The sequence below is a fragment of the Mytilus edulis genome, chromosome 1, assembly GCF_963676685.1.
Source record: "Mytilus edulis chromosome 1, xbMytEdul2.2, whole genome shotgun sequence".
Classification (NCBI taxonomy): Eukaryota; Metazoa; Mollusca; class Bivalvia; order Mytilida; family Mytilidae; genus Mytilus; species Mytilus edulis.
Genome location: NC_092344.1, coordinates 116,918,150 through 116,935,932, shown reverse-complemented (window position 1 = coordinate 116,935,932; position 17,783 = coordinate 116,918,150). Strand labels below are relative to the sequence as shown.

At 31.9% G+C, this 17,783-nt stretch overlaps 1 protein-coding gene across 1 annotated transcript in view; it reads left to right on the top strand.

The window, feature by feature from the left end:
• Positions 1-311: 311 nt before the first annotated feature.
• LOC139501805 (pikachurin-like) overlaps positions 312-17,783 on the top strand; it is a 36,901-nt gene continuing 19,429 nt past the window's right edge. The window contains exons 1-9 of the mRNA XM_071291026.1: positions 312-558; positions 2,402-2,518; positions 8,106-8,480; positions 9,643-9,844; positions 10,233-10,377; positions 11,187-11,379; positions 13,381-13,506; positions 13,889-14,126; positions 15,948-16,176. Coding sequence (XP_071147127.1) covers positions 465-558; positions 2,402-2,518; positions 8,106-8,480; positions 9,643-9,844; positions 10,233-10,377; positions 11,187-11,379; positions 13,381-13,506; positions 13,889-14,126; positions 15,948-16,176 — 1,719 coding nt within the window. The 5' untranslated portion in view covers positions 312-464. The remainder of the gene's footprint in view (positions 559-2,401; positions 2,519-8,105; positions 8,481-9,642; positions 9,845-10,232; positions 10,378-11,186; positions 11,380-13,380; positions 13,507-13,888; positions 14,127-15,947; positions 16,177-17,783) is intronic.

Here is a 17,783-nt window from a genome sequence, read left to right as displayed (position 1 = left end):
TTTTCTTTGCTCTTATCTTTTTATATTGTTTCTTGTTTTTTTTTTTTTTTAAATTAATACTTATGAATTTAATTTTGGAGGGAAAAGTTATTTCCCTTGTACTTTGGGTTATTCTATACAGAGGGATATAGATGATGAAATCAATACATTATTAACTTTGCACTATAAAAAAAATCAAATTGTACAGCTACAATTTTGATTGTAAAAATATTTTGTAAACCTTAATTTTTATCATTAAAGATTGAAATAGAGTACTCTCCCATTTTCATTTTTCTAAACAGTTAACCCCTACTGTAATAATGGACTGAGCTAACAATAACAATTTCCGGCTACAGCACAAGTTGACAAGAATGTTGTGACTGTGATGTCTCATACTGTCAGAATGTCCGACTTAATTATATTTTGATGGTTATATGAAATTCAAGTCATGATAATGAAGTAGAGAAATTATCCAGGAAAAAATTATGGCTAAAATTTTTGAAGGAACATTGATATTTGTGTGTTTTATTACCTTGTTTACATTTCTTGAGTGTGAAATTCACGAGGCTTTTTTCTCAGGTAAGAACTTAAATTGATGTAACTGATTAAATTATTTGTGCTCGAACATAAATAAGTTAGTTCGTCATATTTAGAGATAATGTATATACTCCAAATAATACAAAATTCCTCTGCTTTACCACAGTTGCTTAATCATTTCGATTTTCAGTGGCAAATATTTCAGGTAAATAGATGTTCATTAAAGACTCTCTAGACCCAGTGTCTATTTGGCCCTTAAATCATGAAAACACCTAGCAAGGGAAACTATTCCTGACATTTTACAGTTACTTAAGGAATAACAGTACTGTAGTTGAAGAGTTGCACTGTCAATTGTAGATTTGACAGTCGCAAATGCAGTTTTACTGGCAACACGTAGCGGAAACAGTAAAACGCAGATTTGCAACCGTCAAATCAAAATTGACGGTGGCAACTCTTCAACTACAGTACTGTTATTCCGATTCTAATGCATTACAAATAGAAAAAGTACGATAAAACTTTAAAAAACGTCTAAATTTGACAAATAGAAAAAAATCCATGAAACTTCATGAATTATTTTGGCACAAAGACGTCACGGCTGAACGTGACGTCATACAAATGAAAACTTACAAACTGGAGGTTATCACGTTACCCGTACGCTTCAACTTCGGATTACATTAAAACGCCAAATTCGAGGTAGGTGTTGTTTTATTATCGATTATATAGTAGTAATCGAACATATGTTGATTCAGTCAATTCAAAATGGCGGGTCCCTCCTTAGTTACGCCTGGTCAACTGTGGATTTGACGGCAACTTTTAGCCAATGAAAAAAGTTGTTACATCCAAATTTCATTAGAATGTATCTTTACCATTTTATTTGTATTTCCAGAGAATATTTTTTTAATTCCCGATTTTGAGTGATGTCCAAATAAGAAATAACTATGACGTCTTGGAAGGCCATGTTATTTGACAACTCACTGCTCAGTAAAATAGAATAAAGTAGCTTTTCTAGAGGTCATAATAATTTGGACTACAAAGTCAGTGTTGTCCCTGAAATATTGACAGTACACTTTTACACTTTAATCTTCTTTTTGGAATTGCAATTCATAATTAACACCTTCTATATTTTAATGACAAAGTTTTAACAACAATTTAACATTTGACATCTTTATGACCTCGAGGCTTAAAATAGAACAAGGGAAACCAGTTTACCTGTACACAATAATAAATCAACATGGCGTCATTTAAATGATAGAACGACACAAAAAGTTTTTATAAATCTTTATTTCAACAACACAGAGACAAAATATGTAAACATGCACAGATAGAAAGTATGCAATAAGTTATGAGAATAATTACGATAAGGTTATAAAAATACATGTACTGAAAAAATATACTTACCTTTCCGTTTCCGGTCATTTTTATCGAGTACAGGTGTCAAAATTTAATACACCATATCTAGATTAATTTTTTTTCCTATGCAATAAACCGAAATGTCACTTTTAGCCCATGCAATTAACCGGATAATTTAACACTAGATCTATAGGGAATGGTTTGGTGCAGGAGAAAAGTATGCAATTAACCGAATTATGCAATTATCCGGTATGCAATTAAGTGGAATCGACTGTATTATTAAACTTTTGAAATATTCCGATCAAAGAATTTCCGGTTTAAGATAATTTTATTAATTATTAGATATGTTAATGTGCATACATGTATATACATTTTTTATTGTATAAACCATAACAGAATGAACTGATTGAAGCAATCAGTATGCCTGTGAAAAAAACTCACATTTAAATTAAGATATTAATTAATTTATCACAGATATACAGAATAAACCTATATTTCAATGTTAAAAGATTATCTTTAAATTTTATATTAACAGGAGATTGTAAAAAAGCAACAACATTCTGTAAACATGAGTGCATTGACATAGACAAAGGATTCATCTGTAAGTGTCATTCAGGTTATCAACTGCAAAAGGATGGCCAGTCTTGTCAAAGTAAGTTTTCAGTGTGGTATGTTTTAATGGAAGCAAGACAACTCACCCCACTGGCAAAACGCTCCACACCAAATTGCCCAATATTTCACCAACTTACCTACTCTTGTTAACCAATTCAGCCCACTTATAAAAAAAGGAAAATCCTATTGAATATAGATCTGAAACCTCGCCCCACTTAGGCCAAAAAAAAAAATAGGTGTGTTTCCTGTTGCATGCCCCAAAAAATTAGGGTCGGTAGGTAGGTATTTTTTTTTTTTTTTTTTTTTTTTTTTTTTTTTTTTTTACTGGCCGGCTTCGGTTGTTTTTTGTGTATTTTTATAATCAGTTTGTTATTCTTTCAGGTTATTTTCATCAGTTCATTGTATAAAGTATGAAAGATATGAATAGTCCATGTTCAAAAGTTGCAGAAGACTTGGCCAGGACTTCCAGCTTATAAAATTTTCAAACTTTTCAGAACTGATATGCCATCTGTACGGGTCAGGCTATAGTCTTACACAGAAAGCCCATCAAAGTCTGTCTCAGCAAAGACCTGTTTTATAATCAGTTTCTTTCAGACAATTTAGTTCACAGAACTGATGCCAGCTTTTCTACAAATACCAAATATTAATAACATGATAGAGGGATGGGTGAAAATCTTTGAAATTTTGATTATATACTAGCTGTTTAAAAGAAAATCAATTACAAACTGAGTTTTTGGGCTATGGTTGAGCAAATATCAGATATTAAAATTAAATTTAATCCTAAATTGAACGTTTGGCTTCCCTCTTGTATTAGAAAAGACTGTCAGAAGTAAATGCCAAAACATTGTAAACTTGTTATACTGTCAATTTTATTCCTATAAAATTCTGAACAAATTATAAACATCGAAACAACCGAAACATTCAAATAATGTGAGGCAAATATTGCATTTTGTAGAATGCAAATAGTCTGAATATTGATAACACACTTTGACTGATGGCCATAGCAGAAGCCATGCCGTTGTTTGACTTCAATCTGTATCACACAAATGCTTACTGTATTAAAATTTTATTTGAAATCAGACGTTTAAAAGATGCCATTCAAAGGCTATACTAAACAAAAACCGTTTCCGGAAAAAAACGAAAAAAATCCGGATTTTTTTTTTTTTTTTTTTTTTTTCTGGGAAAAAAAAGTTAGGGTCGGCGCCAAAAAATTAGGGTCGGTCGGGCGACCGGAAACACACCTATTTTTTTTTTTGGCCTTACGAAAAGGGTTAAAATCATGCTGAAAATAGGTCTGTCAACTCCCAACCTATATTCAACAGGATTTTACCCTTTTTCATAAGTAGGATGAGTTGGGAAACTAGAGTAGGGTGAGTTGGTGAAAAAATAGAGCCATTTGGTGAGTGGCAAAATTTAGAAATTTGTGGTAATTAGATCCCTGACTTAACAATTTAACAGTTTCATGTATACAATGATCACATTAATTAAAATCCAAAACTTAATATGAATAGACATGGACATAGAGCATGAGTTGTGATACATAAATACTGTTAGATGGTACCTAAGTAACATCACCACCTTAAAAAGGAAAATGAACAATAGGGAGTGAAAAATGGTCTTTTTTGTCACAAATTTTAGTGTAGTGTGTTAAACTGAAATATCTAAATTTAGGAAAGGACAGTTATTACCGTTTTTATTTACTTGATTTTCAATTAAATATTGTTTACACTAAATTAGACCATTCGGCAACAGGTTTTGCTTTTACAGATAAGTTGATTGTTGTTATACCAGAAACAACTTTCTGAAGAATTCAGATTTGTAGCCTTCAACAGTGAACTACATGACGTAACTCACATTTGTGGGATTTACACAGATTGCATATTTCACATACAAAATCAACATATTTTCTAATATTATTACCTGTTCTTTTTTTTTTTTTTTTACAGTTCTGTTAAAATCAAAAACCAATGAATTAATGATGAGCTTCTGAGAAGCAGCAAATTAATTTGATGTGGCCTTATACTTGTAAATTAGATTATTGTCCAGTGTTCAGTAGTAACTCTGTTTGGAAATTATGACCTTTCAGACTCATTATTTAATTACTCCAGACATATTGAGGTAAATAATTAATGAAGTTTGAGTTATCTCACCGATAAAGTCTTGATTATTGGAAATGTATTTATCTTAGATTGAAATATGACCAAGTCAGCCATACTTTTGGAATGGAATGATGTATTCGTATGGCAAAACATTTTAATGGCGAAATTGGTAGCAAAAGATTGGCTGATTTAGATATAAACATCTTTCTGAAATTCTACAAACGCTATATCAAAAGTTAAAAGTTTTGAACTGAAGACTTTTAAATAAAGCATGAAATGTGCGGTCACCAAATTCAGCAGTAATCACTTCAATGTTCTCTTTGCAGAAATTAGTCTAATAAGTTAACATTTAGAACATTTGGTCATAAAACAATTGAATGGTAACCTCTTTTCTCCGTTAGAAAACTTTCTATGTATGAATGTATCTCCATTAATTACAGTATAACTAATCCAAGAATTTGGAGTTACATGTAACTACTATAAAATACTTTTTTACATTGCACAGAATTTTATTTAGGAAAAGCTGTCTGGGGAGCTAAAAAATGATTACCTAAAACAACTTTTAATTAAAATTAAAATTGGACATATTCAATAGCATTATGCATTACAGCAGGAAATCATAAGCTGTCTATATGTACATTACATAGATATCACACCATGTTATTCAGAGTTCTCAAAATCTTTTTTCTCCTGGTGGTTCTTGAAGAAAATCTGCTGGTCCTCACTATAGTTCTATTGAAAAATACTAAAATTGTGTGGTCAAATCCTGGGGACCGCCACTTTTTGTGAACTCTGGTAATTTTGATCTGATATGATATAGAATAGAGACGCAAATTATAGTTACTTTAGATTTCCAGTAAACTGGTTATGTAGAATTACTGACTGGAACAACGGAAGGATACCTGAAGAAATCAGACCAATATACAGTCTTGCAGATGATATTCTGATGCATCATCAGTGCCTTCTGATAAAATTCCAATCTATAATGATAGATACAAATTAACAAATTGTCCATGAAGTATGTAAATGAACGAATGGTTTCTGAGAGTAAATATACATTTGCTCTCATACTACAGAAATTAAAGGATTTTCTCTTTGACTGAAACTTCCATTAAGCTTTACTTTTACAGCAAGGAAACTAAATTGGCAATTAAATGAGGCTATTATTGTAAGGATCATTGATGGATACATTCCTACCCTATAACATATACAATTATTCATAGCATTCCAATTTAACTCTTCTAAAATTTAAATAAAAGGTAAAATTTGTTTGAAACAGTGGCTTGACATTTACAGAATTATGGGTAATTTGTGATGTTTATGATAATACAATAATTGCAGGATGAACCTGTGTTTTAATCAATTGCATACCAAGATATGATGTATTGTAAGAAACCAAACATGCTCGTTTGAACACTAACCAAGAAATCAATACCATCTTAACAATCAGTAGAAAAAGATTTTTCTATTAATTTTAGACAAATAGTTGGTAATTCCATGACAGATGGTCAGAGTAATAGTTTTTATAGCCTAGGGATTCCTTTGCTGGTGTAATGATAAAAAAAGTCAACAGGCAATAATTTTATCAATATTTATTTTATAATTAGAAGGACATTTTTATCAATTTTCCGCCTTCATTGAATAAATATGTATATTGAGCTTAATTGTTAGTCTATAAAGGTTCAATAATTATATCAATTAGAACAGAATATTTTATTTTGGAGTGAGGAGGGGGGGGGGGGGGGGTATTGTCTTGTTTACTAGTTCTATGGAATCAATTAAACTATTCTGTGTATTTTATGGTTCTGAGACATGGCAACATTTATGAAAGTGATGAGTTGATGCAAATATTTTGTTCCTGGTTATTTTCAGAAAAATCTTGTGTATCACCAACAATTTTTCGCCTGCAGCTGAATAAGATAAGCCAATAAAATTTATTCCAAAATTACATTTTTTTGTAGAAAATAGGGAATACATTTTACATTCTAAATAATACTGTTTATATAAAGAAGTTTGTTACTATGCAAAGATTGAAAATAACTGTATGAAAATCTTTACAATTTGAAAATGTCAAAGTATTGATTTTCATTATGGTACTAATTGAATTTAAGAAGGCCTAGGCTATTTGAAGAAGAAGAGAAAATAAAATCATATACCATGTTGAGTTTGAAAAGTAAAACCAAATTTGATTACTAGATCTCTCATTAGGCCAAAAAAAAAATAGGTGTGTTTCCGGTCGCCCGACCGACCCTAATTTTTTGGCGCCGACCCTAACTTTTTTTCCCCAGAAAAAAAAAAAATCCGGATTTTTTTCGTTTTTTTCCAGAAACGGTTTTTGTTTTATATGATACAAAAATTAGAAATATACCAGAAGTAATAATCTATATGTTGTCAAATATCAAACAGAAAAATTCATTGCTCTTTTGATAAATATTTTTCGTCTTCAAATATTTATGTATTGATTTTGTGCATTGATCTCTTGACAAAAAAAAACCTGATACCAAAATGATCGGATCTAAATGCATCAGATTAAAAACATGATAACAAGATGCATTTACTGCAGCACTTCTTTTCAGACCCCAATAAGAGACATTGTAATGTTCAGACCATAATCATTTACTTTTGCTTTTTTGGCAATGTCTTTTATTTATCAACTCATGACTTTGCTTATCTCTTTGAAAGAAATTAGGCCAATGAGATCAATGAGGGTAGTAATGCCCTTTACCGTCAGGTGTCAAACAACCATTTTCGGCTACCATTAGCGTCAAATTGATTAAAATTTTACTGTGATTCATCAAAATATCCTTATCTTAACATTAACGTGATTAGTCAAAATCATTCGATTTTTTTATCGTCTAACAGAAAGTTCATATTTTATTGTCATACACCAAAAATTACTGTTCAAGTCATTTGGCAAGAATTTTTACCGTTATTTGTCCTGAAGGTACCCCCATTACCACCCTCATCAATGTGCGTAAGGTACCCCCATTACCACCTTCATCAATATGCCTGTCATATTTACACTAGTAGCACCACAACGTATTGGTCTCTGTGACATTGTAACTCAGTACTGTAAATTCAGAAATTATTGCGTACATTTATTTTTGCGATTTAGTCCAGGAACTTTATATACTAGAAATTCCCTGTTTAGTCATTGAAGACTAAAATGCAATTTTAATTTTTGCTATATTTAGAAAAAATCCTGTGATATTTATATAAAAAAAATCCAAAATGTGAGTTTTAATTATTGCGATTATAACCCTGTCACATTTTTTTCGCAATAATGAAAACATTGCAATAATTTCTGAATTTTGCAGTACTTTGTAAATGTCTTTACAGGAATTTTAGGTTACAAGACTTAGTATTAAAATTAGGAATACATTGTACAATGCAATGGTCTCAGTTGACATTGTTACTATTTACTTTGTTAATGTCTTGACATGAATTTCTGATTACAAATACATTTGAAAATACAATGAAAGGGTGTCAATGGATGTTCTAACACATGTTTTTTTTATCTGTTTTTAGGAATTTCTGGTTACCAGTTCATTGGATCTAATGGTATCAGTGTAGATACCCATCACCTTTCATCTGTACAAAGCATTCCATCATCTCAACAACAAAACTTGGTACATTCAGAAGCAAATAATCAAATTAGTTATAACAAATTAACGTTAAAAAATGAAAATCATAATGTGATATTAGGCAATAAAGTTGATACATTTTCTCCTGTACAAGACCATGTTGAGTTGGGGGCAACTGGTCATCTGGCTCCTTTGGCCATAATGCGTCCTCCAACCTGTGATGAGATAATATGTCAAAATGGTGGCCATTGTGTGGCCCGCGGTCCAGCAGCTAAATGTGATTGTTTACTTGGTTTTGGTGGCAGATATTGTGACAAGAGTAAGTTAACTTAATTCCTGGAAGGTTTAAAGATCTGCTTTGTTAAAATTGTCCAGTTTTAGCTTTGTTGATTGGTGATTGTTGGTTGCTTTAACATTCAGTGGCTCTTTAAACCCTCTTTGAATAAAGAATTTATTATTATTATTATTATCATATTATTGTATTATTATTATATAGTGGCAAATATTTCATGCATGTTCAAGATGAAAACAAAATATCCAATAAATACAAAGGAACCAACATAAGCAAGGAGTTCTATCAAGAATTGACATTTCATTTGTAATAATACCTCTGATTTCAAGAGATCTTTTTTTTACCATAAAACCTAATGGTTTATAGGTGAGTAATGAACAAACTTATTTAATGGAAACAAATTTTTTTTTATATATACTGACATTAAAATTAATAACTGTTTTTACGAAGATGGTTTTAAAATTGGCAGACTTCCTCAATTTGTGACTCATTTGTAATATAGATTAACAAAATTCTTTGTTACTAGAACAGATGAAATAAATCCAGAGAGAATTGCAAATGTCATGTTAGTAATTATCATGTTTTTTAGTCGTGTGACATAAATTAGGAGAAAAGTATAAAGTATTTTCACCATTATTATCACTAAATTAAACTTATTTAACATTATAATATACCATCCTTGATTTATATATTCAGTCACCGCATTACACATGTACATAGAAGATTGAGTTCACATCTTTTAGATATTTTGTTCAAGTACACGAATCAGATTTAAGTTGTGTAAAAATGTGATAAACCCACATACTATTATGTATAGTGAATTTCCAAAAAGAACAGATAAGCAAAACTGCAAGAATCATATTTCTATTCTTGAAACACATTTTCTAAGAAATAGACATCTAATAATAATACTGTATAGGTCACCTTCATTATGTCAGATGAGAGGCTCCTAATTGCCATGAGTCTATATGCTGCTAGACAATTTCTGAATGAATTGATATGTGAGCATGCCTGATATTTAAAATAACTAAATTCCCTTACCATACCATTTGTGATAATGCCTGAATATCAACATCACCAAATTCTGTACTAGGGTCATTGCATTTTGAAACATTGTATTCTATTATTTCGTTAGTAGTCTTTGTGAACATATGGATATTATATGATGTGATGTTTTCATTTATTACAGATGTTCCTGTAAAATATCCCAAGTTTTCTGGAGATGGTTACATGGCATTCCCTGTTTTAACAGACGGCTACAAACAGTTTGAAGTTAAGTTGAATATTAGACCTGACAGATCAAATGGTTTGATTTTGTTTAGCGGGGAAAAGAAAAATGCAGAATCAGACTTCTTTTCCATAGCCCTGATGGATGGTTTTGTAGAATTCAGGTAGTCATTGTAAATTAATATAGAGTGCATATATAAATGATTATATAATACAGGTATTGAGATGTGAAGTCAAAGATATGGTCTTTTATTACAGACAAGTTCTGCTAAAACTGACATATATAAATACATTGTTTTGTACCAACTTGCGATCTCAATTAATATTCTACCTGGAATAAAACCAACAAGTATTAGTGTGTATTGTATTATATGACAATAACAAAAGTGTTTTTTAGGATACAGGACTAAATTAGAGGTTTGACAACCTTACCATAGCACTGTACGATCTGAAACTGAGCCTACTTATGTGAATATTGAAGAGTAAATATAACCAAAAATTGGACAATTAATGTTTATAGTTACCTATATTACATAAGAAACTATTTTTCAGGTATGATTGTGGTACAGGTATGGCTGTTATAAAAAGTAAAGACAGAGTAGACATAGGAGATTGGAATATGGTCACAGTAAAAAGGGTTGGTAACGAAGGCTCCCTGAAGCTAAATGATCATGATATGATACAAGGTCTTTCACAGGTATATGTTTGAATTTTATAAGGCAAACTTGAGTGTGGTAAAAGAATTAGGCAGGCCAACAATGACATACATCCTTCCAGTAACTGCATTCTTTACTTGAATCATTCATAATGAACTGTATGAAACCTTAAAACACATGGAAATTTACTCATGTTATAATTAAAAAGTAAGATTATAGGGGATCCATCCATGACACAAAATCACTATGTGCACATAAAAAAAGCAAAGGAACAATGCCTTAAAGCTGTTCTTCATCTTAATGTCAACCTTCAACATGGAGCAATAAAACTTGAACTTCACTGCAAATTTAATACGGCCCCTAGCACCAGTTTGAACAGAATTATTTGCAAACTGATGATCACGTCACAACTGTGAATTGAAAGACAAAACCATGGAATAATATCAATAGAATAAATATGGCAAAGAAATTAAACATGTACTGTCAAATTAAGCCCAACAATCAAACTGAAGATGTAAAAAACAATACAACCATTAAGACAACTACAGGACACAGAAGATAGATGTTAGATAACTTAGCAGGAAATAAAGTTTGTATAAGGCAAATAATTTGGGGTGACAATGTAACATTAACCACCATAAACTCATGCCAGGTCAACAAGAGCATACCAGAAAATAGTACATACATAGTTCATACAATTTTATTATGCTTTCAATTGGTCGCAATAAATATAGAACTTAAAAAGATTATTTTAATTGATTTTTTTTATTCCACCTAAAAAATATACTTAACAATATATATATTGAATTGACATCATTCATTTGTAATTAATATAAATTTGTTTTTAAAGGGAGCTTACTCTAGACTGACTCTAAGATTGAAGTTGTATCTTGGTGGATATATTGATATGCATTCTATTGCTGAGAGAGTTGGTGTAACACAGTCATTTGTTGGATGTATACAAAGTATGAATATTAACAATGAGCAGTATGACATGAGACAAGTGGACTTCTTTGGTCAAGCAGAATTAGGTCTGAATGTTGGTAAGTGTGAAAAACAACTTTTTGTACATATAAATAAGCTACATATTGGCAATTGATCAGGAATGGACTATTTTTGGTAGGCAGAACTATACCCAATTGGTAATAAAAAAAGTGTGTTGTAGGAAAGTAAATCTAGGCCAGAATGTTATTTAATGCCCTTTAAATAAACACATGTTTGCCTACTCACAACCTGATCAAATCAGTTTGGACCTATTAATTTCTTTAATTTTGCATTGCATCTTGCTTTATAAAAGTCCATTTGCCAATTACCGATTTGATTCTGTTATTATACACTTTTTAAACAAATTACTTCCCTTTGTCAATCGTAGACTGGTTCTATACTGGACAAAATTGGCTTTTGCCAATGCAAAGCATGATAGATTGAAAGTATGTATCATCGGTTTAAATTAACTTTTCGTAAAAAATAACTTCTGGTGTCAAAGGTTTTTAGTTAACAACAAATTAATGTTTTCAAAAGATTTGATAATAATGGGCCGTGAAATTTGGGTAAAAACTCTAATTTGGCATTTAAATCATAAAGATCATATCATAGGGAACATCTATAATACTAAAATAACGAGGTCCAATTTGTCAGCCGTCATCGAGTAAAAACGACAAATCAAAGAATTCAACTTTATATATAGCTAATATAGGACAATGGGGTAGATTAAAAATTACACCACTCCAGACCCTTTTGTTTTCCACATAATTAATATTGCCAATAATAACAAGTTCCGGGTTGAATCTGATACCGATATTAATAGTAATACTAAATTCACCTGTTATCTATTATCTTATCTGTACGTCCCGCATCTGACAGGCGCACCAACAAAGTTTAACGGTGTATTTAGGATTTTGCTATATACACAGGTCATAATCACAGGGTTGACAGCACTAAATTCAATAATTGTCAATTTCCCTATTGTAGTAATTTAATCAGTAAAACAGGGAATCAAAGAATTCAACTTTATTTATAACTAATTCAGGACAATGCTGTTGATTAAAAAAATACTCCATTCTGGGACCTTTTGTTTTCCAAATAATTAATTTTACCAATAATTGATAAGTTCCAGGTCGACAGGTTCACACAGAAAGAGTTTGAAAGCAGAGAAAACTGTGTATCTTATAATCGGCATGACTTTATCAAATGGCAATACCAATACTAAAATAAGGCTTACGCATAGTTATATACTTTAATTCACAGTCACAGACCCATGATATAACGGGTGTGTTCTAGTGTATACTAAGTTTCAAGTTGATTGGACTTCAACTTCATCAAAAACTACCTTGACCAAAAACTTTAACCTGAAATTTGCACTGTCATTTTCTATGTTCAGTGAACTGTGAAATTGGGGTTAAAACTCTATTTTGGCATTAAAATTAGAAAGATCATATCATAGGGAACATGTGTACTAAGTTTCAAGTTGATTAGAACGAACGAACTGACCCACAGACCAGAAAACATAATGCCCCTCTACTATCGTAGGTGGGGCATAAAAATTAAAGGTACTTACATTAGCTCAGGAAAATTTGCTATTTCTGCTAGTTCTCCATTGTCAATAAAATAATATGTCCCTTATAAATAAACTCATCATAGATACCAGGACTGAAATTTTGTATATACGCCAGACGCGTGTTTCGTCTACAAAAGACTCATCAGTGACGCTCGAATCCAAAAAAGTAAAAAAGGCCAAATAAAGTACGAAGTTGTAGAGCATTGAGGACCAAAATTCCTAAAAGTTTTGCCAAATACAGCTAAGGTAATAAGGGAGACAACTAAAAATGGGATTTATAAATACAAGGTCAATTATGGGAATTGGCAAATACCCGTTAGACTATTGCCACTTTGAATGTAGGTTGTTGTGGTAATTCAAAGTCCATTGTTATTTGGCATACAGATTTAATGTCAGCATTTTTTTTTAATTTGAATGTAAGATACATTTTGGTTTACAAAATAGACTTTAAGAATGATTTTTCTTTAAACTAATTTTGTATATCCAGGTGAATGCAGTTCAGAGGAATGTTTAGGAGTTACTTGTCAGAATGGCGGTTTATGTACAGCTACCTCAGCAGATAAGCATGTATGTTTATGTCTCTTGGGTTGGACAGGAGAGCTGTGTCAACAAAGTGAGTAATCATACCAACAGAAATAATATGCAAATAACATAAAATAACTACTGATGTGCCACATTACGAGGAAAGTCTTGTTGTAATGTTACAAGTAAAATGATTGATTGATTAATCTTATAATTGAGTAGTTTTGAATTTTGCATTGTATTAAACATGCAGTTAAATTTTTAAAGTTCATTTTAAAGAATGTATGCTTAATATTTTAAAAGCCTGTAATGTTGCTTTTAAAATATAAATTCAGAATTCTTGCCAATTTTTTTTTTTAAATAAAGAGTAAGTTTTAAATGCATCATCATATATTTGGCTACACTAATCTTTTTAAAACAGGCTGTTTTGTTGGTCGCATGTTTGACAGAATTTAATAGTGTTTGTTTTGTAGGAATTGAGATACACGTTCCATATTTTGGTGGCCATTCTTTTGTTAGACACCCAGGTCTAGAAAGATCTTCTTTATCCTTCACTGAGATTGAGATGGTGTTCAAACCAATCAGTTGGGAGGGGCTGATATTGTATAATGGCTACACTAATGACAGAAAGGGAGACTTTATTTCCTTAGCCATGAGGGAAGGACATCTAGAATTCAAATTTGATCTGGGTACTGGACCAGGAGTACTAAGGTAAAAAAGGGAGTATTTTTAGTAAAACCACTCTGAATTTGTATTGAAGAATTGAATGCTTTTTTTTTAAAAAGATAATGGGGTGTCAAAGTTGTAAGATATGGATCTAGGAATTTGAAAAGGGGGATAGCTAGGCAATGTTACGAGTGAGACATCTAGTTTCTTTCTTAACTTCTGCTTATGTTCTTTTAGATTTCCTTTTACAATTAACATGGGGTTTCCTTTTTAGTTGGTGTCCGTCCATCGTTGTTGTTAACCTTTACGAAAATCTTCTTCTCTGAAACTCCTGGGCCAAACTTAACCAATCTTGGCCAGAATCATCATTGGAGTATCTAGTTCAAAAAATGTTCCCGGTGACCCGGCCAGCCAATCAAGATGGCTACCATGGCTAAAAATAGAACATAGGGGTAAAATGTAGATTTTGGCTTATAACTCTGAAACTAAAGAATTTAGAGCAAATCTGACCGAAGGTCCACGTGAGATTTTCTCATCACTTTGCGTCTGGCGTCATCTGTCGTCATTGTTGTCGTCCGTCGTTAGCTTTTACAAAATTCTTCTCTGAAACTATTGGGCCAAATTAAACCAAACTTGGCCACAATCATCATTGGGGTATCTAGTTTAAAAATGTGTGGCGTGATCCGGCCAAACAAACCAAGATAGCTGCCATGGCTAAAAATAGAATATAGGGGTAAAATGTAGATTTTGGCTTATAACTCTGAAACTAAAGCATTTAGAGCAAATCTGACATGGTGTCAAATTGTTAATCAGGTAAAGATCTATCTGCCCTGAAATTTTCAGACAAATCGAACAACCAGTTGTTGGGTTGCTGCCCCTGAAATGGCAATTTTAAGGAAATTATGCTTTTTCGTAATTTTTTCTTATCTTTTACAAAAATCTTCTCCTCTAAAACTACTGGGCCAAACTTAACCATACTTGGCCATAATCATCATTGAGGTATCTTGTTTAAAAAATGTGTGCGATGACCCAGCTGCCAACCAATCAAGATGGCCACCATGGCTAAAAATATAATATAGGAGTAAAATGTAGATTTTGGCTTATAACTCTGAAACCAAAGCAATTTAAACATTGGGTTAAATTGTTTTGCAAGTCAAGATCTATTTGCTCTGAAATTTTCAGATGAATCCAACAACTGGTTGTTGGGTTGCTGCCCCTTAATTGGAAATTTTTAAGGAAATTTTTCTTTTTTGGTTATTATCTTGGTTATTATCTTGAATTTTATTATAGATAGAGATAAACTGGTAACAGCTGTAAATTTTGTAAATTTTTGTAAATTTTAACAAAATATTCTCTCTGTAACTAAGGGCCAAGTTCATTATAAATTGAGATAATTGTAAGAAGCAAGAATGTTCAGTAAAGTAAGATCTACAAACACATCACCATCACCAAAACACAATTTTGTCATGAATCCTCCATCTGTGCCCTTTGTTTATGATATGCACATAGACCAAGGTGAGCGACACAGAGCCTGTAGTTTAAAAGTATATGCATACAAATTTTTTTTAATAAACTTATATTTTATATGGTTTAAAGATGCTCAAATGACATTGACTTGACAATAAATGTTTGCTCAAGTGAAGAAAATTTTTAACATGACATTAGAAAAAAACTAAATCTAAGTGTTACTACTTTAAGTTTCTTTTTTTTTTAATTCAAATTCCTCATGAAAGAGAGATTGTCACATTTTGTATGAATACTTTCTCTCTTAAAAAGCCACTTCCAAATAACTGAAATATAATATAAAGACTGCTATTCATTTTATATACAACTTATTTAAAAAAATCCTTGTTTATGATTATTCAGGAGTATTCAGCACGTTACATTAAATGAGTGGCACCATGTTAAAGTTACCAGAACAGGATTACAAGGTATAATGGAGATAGACAACCAACTGAGAGTAGAGGGGAATGCTGAAGGTGGCTTCACACAACTGACATTGTTACAGGATCTCTACATTGGTGGACATGAAAACTTTGATCAGATATCTAAACTAGCCAATCTGACTTCATCATACACTGGCTGTATACAAAAGGTAATATCTGAACTAGCCAATCTGACTTCATCATACACTGGCTGTATACAAAAGGTAATATCTAAACTAGCCAATCTGACGTCATCATACACTGGCTGTATACAAAAGGTAATATCTAAACTAGCCAATCTGACTTCATCATACACTGGCTGTATACAAAAGGTAATATCTAAACTAGCCAATCTGACGTCATCATACACTGGCTGTATACAAAAGGTTATATCTAAACTAGCCAATCTGACTTCATCATACACTGGCTGTATACAAAAGGTAATATCTAAACTAGCCAATCTGACGTCATCATACACTGGCTGTATACAAAAGGTAATATCTAAACTAGCCAATCTGACGTCATCATACACTGGCTGTATACAAAAGGTAATATCTAAACTAGCCAATCTGACGTCATCATACACTGGCTGTATACAAAAGGTTATATCTAAACTAGCCAATCTGACTTCATCATACACTGGCTGTATACAAAAGGTAATATCTAAACTAGCCAATCTGACTTCATCATACACTGGCTGTATACAAAAGGTAATATCTAAACTAGCCAATCTGACTTCATCATACACTGGCTGTATACAAAAGGTAATATCTAAACTAGCCAATCTGACTTCATCATACACTGGCTGTATACAAAAGGTAATATCTAAACTAGCCAATCTGACTTCATCATACACTGGCTGTATACAAAAGGTAATATCTAAACTAGCCAATCTGACTTCATCATACACTGGCTGTATACAAAAGGTATTAGAGTTATGCCCCTTACAAATGGCAAATTGCTGAATTTTTCGTTTCTGTTCTTTTATTTTAGTTTGCCTCAATATCAAAACTCAAATCAAGTATAAATTTGGGAAGCACCACTTTTACAGTTCTTGAGTTATGCCCGTTTATAAAGTTATATGCAAGTGGGGGGCATCATCTGTGTCCCATGAGGGGCCTTGGTGGCTGAGTGGTCTAAGTAGTTACTACTGTAATCACTAGCCAGTCAACAATGAGGTGAGTTTGAACCCCCCCCCCTTGTGCAGGTGCACTCGACTCTAATCTTAATTGACTAGGATTGTCAGTTTTCTTATCTAAGGTCTGTGGTTTTCTCTGGGCACTCCGGCTTCTCAACCAATAAAAACTGACTGCCAGGAAAAAGCCTTAAATGCAGTGCTTAAAAGTGGTGTTAAAACACAAAAAATCAAAATCAATGTGTCCCATGAAACACATTTCCCATTTATTTGTTTCAAATGATTGTTAATGATAAAAATAATTCAACCTTTGAAAGGAAAGGCTGTCACCAAATTTGCATTGGTCAACCCTCTTTATATATGTAACACTTAGAAAGGTGTTTTAAAAAAGATGGGAAGTCAATTCTGGTGAAAAAAAGACATGCAATATTTGGATCGATATAAAAGGCATCAATGGAGTTTATTAGTACAAAATAATTTACATAGTAAACAATTAATTCAACAGTACAAGAATTATATGTATGTTTGCTTTAAATGTGAATGAAATACTTGCAACTGGACAATAATCGATTTCAGTCAAAAGTCAATTCATATTTTACAAATTAAGTTTGCAATATTTTTCTTATGCTAATCATTCACAAC